An 8073-nucleotide genomic window follows, 5' to 3' on the forward strand; every position below is an offset into this window, starting at 1 on the left:
CTGCATTCTGCTGATTTTCTGCATCGGGTTTTTATAGCAATATATAAGTTATTTTCTGCAGTTTTTACAGCAATAAACAGCAGCTGCAATCTGCTGGTTTTTTCAGCAAAAAAACCCCCAAAAATCAGCAGTGTTTTCTGCAAACAAAACTGCAGCTTTTTTCCGCGCAAAAACATAAAAAAAATGCAGCTTTTTTCCGCGCAAAAACATAAAAAAAATGCAGCATTTTTCCTGCAGAAAAAACAGCAAACTGTGCTACATTCTGCACCGGTTTTTATTTTCAGTTAAAAACCAGGTTATTTAAAACCAGTTTTATAACCTACCCGAATCGGCTGGAACCTGTTATATGTTTTGGTTACAAAAACCTGTTAGAAACCAAAACCGGTTATAGAAAAACCGGTTTCATGGTGTGATTTAAAAACCGGTTCGGTTAAAAACCGGACCGGTTTTAAAAAAAAAAAAAAAAAAACCCAGATTGTACACCTCTATTTAGAATAACTTTATTTTAGCATTCCGTACGGATCCATACAATCTCATGACATTTTCATGATTAGTCCACCACCTGTTTAACTAGTCATCAACAACATTCTGGCCTGCCACATCAGCTTCAGTTATACAGGATTTTCTTGACTACCACATCAGCTTCAACTATGAATGTATCATTTAGAAGATATCCTTTACTGGGGTCATATAGGTCACTAAGAGGCATAAAAGACGTGAAACCCCAATCACTTTCTAGTGCATTGAACCGATGCTGGGAGTCTGTAGAGGATAAAACAGTCATAATTATCACTTTCTTGTTTTCACGTTTACAACAACTAGAGACGTCATATGTTATATGATTTGACCATCAAGACGACCTTGTTATAAAAGTGAATGTCTTAAGGTAAACATTAATGTTTTTATATGGAAAACACACAAAATGCAGAATCGTAAGCCAAAAAGCGATGATTGACACTCTAAATACGACAAAGCATCCACATTTTAGAGTGTCAATAACAGACACAGCCATTGTGCCATGTACCCTTCAGATCGAAAAATGCCCAAATGAACATTCACTTTTGCACTCTGTGTCTCTTCATGTGTTTTAAAAAAATACGCAATAGAATATTTGCCATGAAACCATAGTTGTTAAAAGCCATCGCCTTTTGCGCCTAGGCCCAATTTCCAGGCGAGGCGAGACAATTGCGCTTTAAGTCAAGGCAATTGCGCTTTAAGTCTTCAGGTAATGGTTTAAGCGCAGATTCCGACAAGACTCCTAGATCCGGAGAGTTTCCGGCCAAGTTCTCTAAATTCTGATAAAATTCCACCTAGATTACAACTTTTATCTAATGAAAACTACTTTTCTATGCTAATACACTAATATTTTATAACTTTTGGTACTAAATAGATGATAGTAAATAATATATAAAGTTAAATGCTTGGTTGGTCCCTGTGGTTTGCAAAAATTGCAGAATTGGTCCTAGTGGTTTACTAATTACACGCGTGGTACCAAAACTTGTCAAAAATGAACTCGCTTGGTCCCTAGCCCTAACCTCAGTTAAATATCTCTGTTAAAACACCCCATGTGCTTGGCACATGAGGGCAATTTGGTCAATTCAGCTCCTTCTTCCCACCCCACCTCCTTCTTCTTCCCCAAACCACCACCACCATCTCAGCTCCTCCCCTAGTACGGTACTGCTCATATGTCTCACACTCGCAACAGTCACACTCACTGAGTCAACTCAGCCACCGTTCGCTTGTGACTTGTCCAAACCTGACCGATTCGATCATTGAGAAATAATTAAAAAGAAAAATATAAAAAATGTGAGTAGTAAATCAAGTGAGGTCACCTGACCGATTCGATACCAGAGTCCAGCATCAAAGGAAGCTATAGTAAGAATAACTTGTGGGAAACTAGTAGCCGATTTAATAGTGCCATTGAAGAAAATACCGTAACCGGAGTTAGAAACGCGTGCAAAGTCTCCGACCACCACTCGTACGCCGGGACACCGAGTCGGGGAATCGCCAGCGCAGTGTTGACGAGTTGCGAGATCTTCTCGTCGAGTGTCAGGCGTGAGACCAGGTCTTTGACTCGGGCGGAGCCGGGGAGAGTGAGTTGCAAAATGGGTATGATTTGGTGGTGGGTTTGGACGAGTCACAGGGGAACGGTGGCTAAGTTGACTCAGTGAGTGTGACTGCTGCGAGTGTGAGACATATGAGGAGTACTGTACTAGGGGGAGGAGCTGAGATGGTGGTGGTGGTTTGGGGAAGAAGAAGGAGGTGGGGTGGGAAGGAGCTGAAATGACCAAATTACCCTCATGTGCCAAGCACATGGGGTGTTTTAACAGAGATATTTAACTGAGGTTAGGGCTAGGAACCAAAGGAGTTCATTTTTGACAAGTTTTGGTACCGCGCGTGTAATTAGTAAACCACTAGGACCAATTCTGCAATTTTTGCAAACCACAGGGACCAACCAAGCATTTAACTCTAATATATAATATCTTTAGTTTATTTTATTTGAAGAATAATGTCAATTTCCTAATACATAAAATATTATTAATTTTTTCTTGTTGAGCGCTTTATTTTTCTCAGGCCCTCACTTTTTTTGCGCCTTGCGCCTAGGCCCCAGGCGAGGCCTATACGCCTTGAGTGCGCCTATTGCCTTTAATAACTATGCATGATTCATGAAACTAGAAATTTCTCAAAATTTCCTTCAGTATAACATAGAATCTCAAAAAAATACGCAATACAATATTTGCTTATTCATCCAAATACCTTAAAAAAGTAGCCTAAAATACATAAGAAATGTAGTTACCTACATTCCAAGATTAAAGCATGAACTACAAATAACTTCATGATATTAACTAGCCAATGCGAAACTTGTTCGACTCTCTTCAGGATCTTGAAAACTTGTAATTAATATGTTTATAGAACATAATTTCATTATGCATCTTTACTAACTTGGGCTAAGCGTTGTAAATACAAAATGCTACGGAAATTTGCTTGTACAACGCCCAACCCTACCTGTATCAACGGCGCCAGTAGCTATTTGTGGGATTTACTTGGTACGCTTGTTGTTAGAGCTTCATTAGTAGAGTAATTAACTTGTACAGATTAATTACCTTTTCGAATGGTGGATTCGCTATGAGTTCGATTAACCACAGATACGCTAAACTGAGCATAGGTCTCCCAACCATGTGGCAATGAAATGGAATCAGCAGCATCAAGATACATTGACAAATGGTCCGTGGTGTTTCCTTTTGGAAAAACGAGCAGTCGCCTGACCAAGACACCATGTCAGCAAAATACTATATACCAATCACCACAATTACTCTAAAATGATTGAGAAATTGGATAACAGCTAAAACAAAAGATACCAGTTATACCCCCCAATGAAGAAAGCATCAGAGTACAACTTTTTGGCAGTCACTTTTGAGAAATTCTCTATTGTCCAAGTGAACCTTGCTGCCCATGGAGGATCAATAACTACTGGTGCATCAACAGTTTCTGACCGAAAAAGGGTACTACATATGTTAGTTTACTAACTATCACTCAAGTTACATATATCTACAACACCAAACCATACCTTCCATTTGTTGAGCGGCAGCACTCTTCGCCTTCCGACTGCATAATTAAATCAAAAAATAATAATAATAATAATAATAATAATAAGCAAATCCAAAAGGCTCTGGATAATGACACACCCTAATGACAAGTATAAAAGACCACCCGTAGTCGTTGAATTTGGGGCGTTTTCTTACGCCAAAACACGCCCGTCTTCGGCCCCTGTGGGCGTTATTTTTGAAATTTTTGTGTTTGGCGTTGGATATCCCACGCCCAAGCCCCCATTTTGATGGTCCAATCACATTTAACCTCTTCTTCTTTAGCCAATCAATTTTTTGAATGGTTTTTTTATTTATTTAATTCTTTACACCCCTTTTAACATAATGCCCACATCCCACTACACCCATGGACGACACATGGCGGACAACACCCTAGGGTGGGGCATTATTCACCCCAACGACTACGCATGGTCTAAATATCTTCAGGTATCACATATCCTTTTTTACATAACCAAGACGACTCGTGTATATATATAACACCTCACGCAACATATACGTGTGAGGTGTCTATATACGGCTCGTATACACATAATAACGAGTGGTGTCAAAATATCCAATTGGGCAGCAGAACCCATTCGTTCAAAACCCTAAAAATCAAACAGTTTCAAAAACAACAGAGATAAAAATAGAGTGATCAAACATCTTAAAACAGCAATTACAGATACAGAGATACGACCAATAGATGTGTATCGTACGTGACTGAGTGTGTGAGATTAGTGTGTGTGTGTGTACGTGTATGAAATCAAATGAAATGATGTTATGATTGTTGTTGTTACATCAACGGAAGGCGGAGTCGTGAGAGTTACCGACGGCGATCGGTGGCGGGATTTGATCGGAGAATCGGCGGTGAGGGGTTCCAGAGAAAACCCTTAGATGGAGAAAAAGGGAAAAAGGGATGGGGTAACTAAAATAATAGAGTAAAAAAGTTAATTACCTTTTTCGTCCCTAAAAATTTACTATTTTAGTTCATTAGTTTAAAAATTAATAATACAGTCCATGTGGTTTCACCTACACTAACACCGTTCAGATATTCAGTTAGTTTATTTGAAATGACCATAATTTCTTGTGGGCTTGGGTTTGGGGCGGGAGTTTTGGCGTGGGTTGGGGTAAAACGCCCAAGTCACCACCCCGGGTGGGCTTGGGTTTAGGGCGTGGCCCTTGGGGCTTGGGTTTCAAGCCGGGCGTGGGGCGGAGGAGCAAGGTGACATGGCGGTTGCTGAGTGGCCCATTCAAAGTAGCCGTTGGGGGCTAGTTTTCTTTAAAAAAAAAAAAAGCTTTTTTCCTTTATATATACTTACCACATTTAACATTTTTCTCACACAATATCAAACACATAAAACACAATATTACCATGAGTTCTTCAAGTTATAGTGAATCGTCATCATCATCTGACGATGGTGCGGAAATATTTCTACAAACGATCGCGGCTGTGGTGAAAGCTATCGTGGAAGACGAAGACGATGAGGAAGAGGAAGAGACTCAACAACCTAAACGGAGGAGGAGGTACATCGCTCGTGAACGGCACACCGCTAACGATTTGTTGGTAAGCAATTACTTCTCAGCGGAACCTAAGTATGATGAAAAAATGTTTAGGCGTCGTTTTCGTATGAGTAAAAACTTATTTTTAAGAATATCTAGAGATCTTGAGGAGAAATATGATTATTTCAAACAAAAACCCGATGTAACCGGGCAATTAGGATTTAGTACGTGGCAAAAGGTCACGGCCGCACTTAGGCAGTTAGCGTACGGCAATAGTTCGGACATTATGGATGACTATTTAAAAATGTCTGCACGTGTAGCTAGAGAAACTCTACACAACTTTTGTGTGACAACCCTCACTAAACCAGGTATCCGTACGATTTAATTAATAATTAATTGCTGCTTAATTACTGTGCTTACCTGAAATTGCTGATGAACTGCTACTTGATTTCTAGTACTTGTATATTCCTGCATCATACTTTACATACTGTCACTACACTATTTACATGTTGAACCTTAGTGACAAACATGATGCACAAAAGCACAGTAGCATTAGAACGGATAATCTATTCAACATGCTGATAAAGCCAGCATCAGGCAGACACTGCCCCTAAGGCCTGTATGAGCCAAAAATATTTTACTACACCCATAGCGAGTGTAGGGATACAAGGGTTATAAAACTGCGTCTCTAATAATAAGATATAATGACTGGATGTGCCTAAAACATACTCCGAGCACAAAACACAGCACTTTAATTAACATATCAGCTTCTGGCTAACTAATAAAGTGTCAAAACATGAGGAAAATATTCCTGACACTTTGGAGAATAAGTTGTGTCACTAAAAATGTTATTTACGACACTTAAAAGCTTTGTTAAGCACTTTAACGGATTACTATCCAACCAAACAACCGGACTATACCCGGGACATAAAAATATTGACAGTAACAATATTGATCTTTTTTCTGAGCCAGTTAGGGTCCCTGAATACCCTAACACCCGCATTATAACACATCACACCACTAACCGAGTTAACCCCTAATCTAACCTAGTTAACCAAACTAAACCCTAACTAAACTTGTTGGAATCGAACCAAGACCCCCCCCCCTTGTAACCGGCCCCATAACTAGGGGGACACACATGTCCTATTGTTGATTATTTAATTAAACATGTCTAGTATCAACTAGACACAAAATCCAAGGGTTAATCACTTTCATTTTGTCTATAAGTAACTTGTCTAAACACATGAGATTATCACAACACACATCACAACCAAACTACTCTCTCTTGCTCTCCCTCAAGCTACGGCCGAACCCCCATCACCCCCACTCATCCATTTTCGATTTTGTTCTTCACATTCCAATCATCTACAAGCTTCAAGGGTCATGCATAAGGAGTCTTGGAGCTAACGGAAGGCAAAGGACCTCGTTATCTTGCTTTTATCCACCACTTCTTCGCATAGATTCTTCCCTAGCCTCGAGCTAGAGGTATAACACTTAAAACACTCCCTCGAACTAATCTAAGGTGGTTAATAAGATTTGTAACGGTTAAAACTCGGAAACTTGCATTTTGAAGCTTTAAAGTCTACTAAAAACATGAATCTTGTTGGTTAAAAGCATAATAGTTGTGTAAAAGTTGTAGTATTTGAAAGTTGTGAATATTTAAGCCCGATCTACGTTGTGGTAGCTCGGATCACCATTTAACCCGGTTTGGTTAAGATCATGGATCTTGACATAAGCTTGTTTCGGACGGTACAAGGGTTAAAAGGTGAAACTCTACCACACGAAAAACATGAACTTGTGTAAAAGTATTTTTACTTGTAAAATAGTGTTTAAAACTAGCGGATCTACGTATCTGCAAGTGGTATTTTCAAAGGACCAAGTGTCGAGAAAATCATGTTTTCTAAAAGTCGGATAACACACTAACAAGCATGATTTTTACAAACCACAAGTGTATAAACACTTGTGAAATGAAAAGTTTCGACAAAATAACGATCTTTGTAAAAGATGACGGGAAGTTGTAAAGATGGATTTATTCTAAAAACGAGGTTTTTACGAGATTAAACTATTTTATACAAAGATCCACAAAATATAACGGGATCTACACTATAGTTTTCGGAAAAACTACAAGTTCATGCGATTATGCAATTTACATACTTGTCGACTAGTTTGATGTGTCAGAAATTGTTTGATTGAATCAAGAAGTTGTTGAAATTATTTTTGTAAAAGAAAATGATACGCTTGAAAGCGTGGCCACCTCCAGTTACAGGGGAAACTCTGGCGAAATTTTTCTAAGAACCTAACACTTAGAATTATTTACAAGTGTTAGAATTATTTTGATATGTTTTCAAAATATATTTCGCCATGACTTTATTTACAAATACTCGGAGGTGGGATTTTCACAAAACTAAACGTGATAAATATATATTTGGTAAATATAATTTTTCACACACTGTTTATGATTATTTTGTGAAAATACACAAATATTATTTTTAGAGTAAAAAATAATATTTACAAACGTTGACAAATCCAAAATAATACGAACGCTTTCACGATAAACATATAAGTTACAACGGTAATTATTATTACCACACGATTACTAAAACGTAACTTACACATTATACAGAAGTGATTATGAACGTATATTTTATCAACGTATTATTTTTGGGGAAAAATTATGTGAAATGGAAATATAATATTTTTGAGAAAAATATTTATATTTGGAATTAGAAATGAAAATATATTAAGTGAGACTTAATATTATAAATTGAACGCACATGTATTAAATCCCCCATCCTTGGGAAGGAGATTAACTACCAAGTACATGCAAAATACAAACACGAAATAGTTGTCTAACTATTTCCCAAAAACCTAAACTATAAAGCTAAGGCACGGCCATCCGTCTAATAGAATTAGTACATGTAGGTCGTCGCACAGCTGACATTCGGAGTACTTGGTAGAGACGCACTGACTGTGAGTTCATGTCCCCCTT

The 8073-nt window shown here is 38.2% G+C and overlaps 1 protein-coding gene across 3 annotated transcripts; it reads right to left on the bottom strand.

Annotated features, from left to right (window-relative positions):
* Positions 1 to 456: 456 nt before the first annotated feature.
* Positions 457 to 4517, bottom strand: LOC110943432 (ubiquitin carboxyl-terminal hydrolase 12). Of its 3 annotated transcripts, none has more exons than XM_035990136.1 (5): positions 4412 to 4517; positions 3569 to 3606; positions 3369 to 3489; positions 3105 to 3262; positions 457 to 762 (listed from the first exon to the last, which is right to left on the bottom strand). In XM_035990136.1, the coding sequence occupies exons 2-5, from the start codon at positions 3573 to 3575 to the stop codon at positions 608 to 610; spliced, it is 441 nt and encodes a 146-aa protein (XP_035846029.1). In that variant the 5' UTR covers positions 3576 to 3606; positions 4412 to 4517; the 3' UTR covers positions 457 to 607. The 3 variants fall into 3 exon arrangements, with proteins under 3 accessions (XP_035846029.1, XP_022040874.2, XP_035846028.1); XM_022185182.2 differs by having other exon boundaries at positions 3360 to 3489; positions 4412 to 4516; XM_035990135.1 differs by having other exon boundaries at positions 3360 to 3489; positions 4382 to 4488.
* Positions 4518 to 8073: the final 3556 nt, after the last annotated feature.

The sequence above is a fragment of the Helianthus annuus genome, chromosome 5 (genome assembly GCF_002127325.2).
Source record: "Helianthus annuus cultivar XRQ/B chromosome 5, HanXRQr2.0-SUNRISE, whole genome shotgun sequence".
In the NCBI taxonomy this organism is placed as follows: Eukaryota; Viridiplantae; Streptophyta; class Magnoliopsida; order Asterales; family Asteraceae; genus Helianthus; species Helianthus annuus.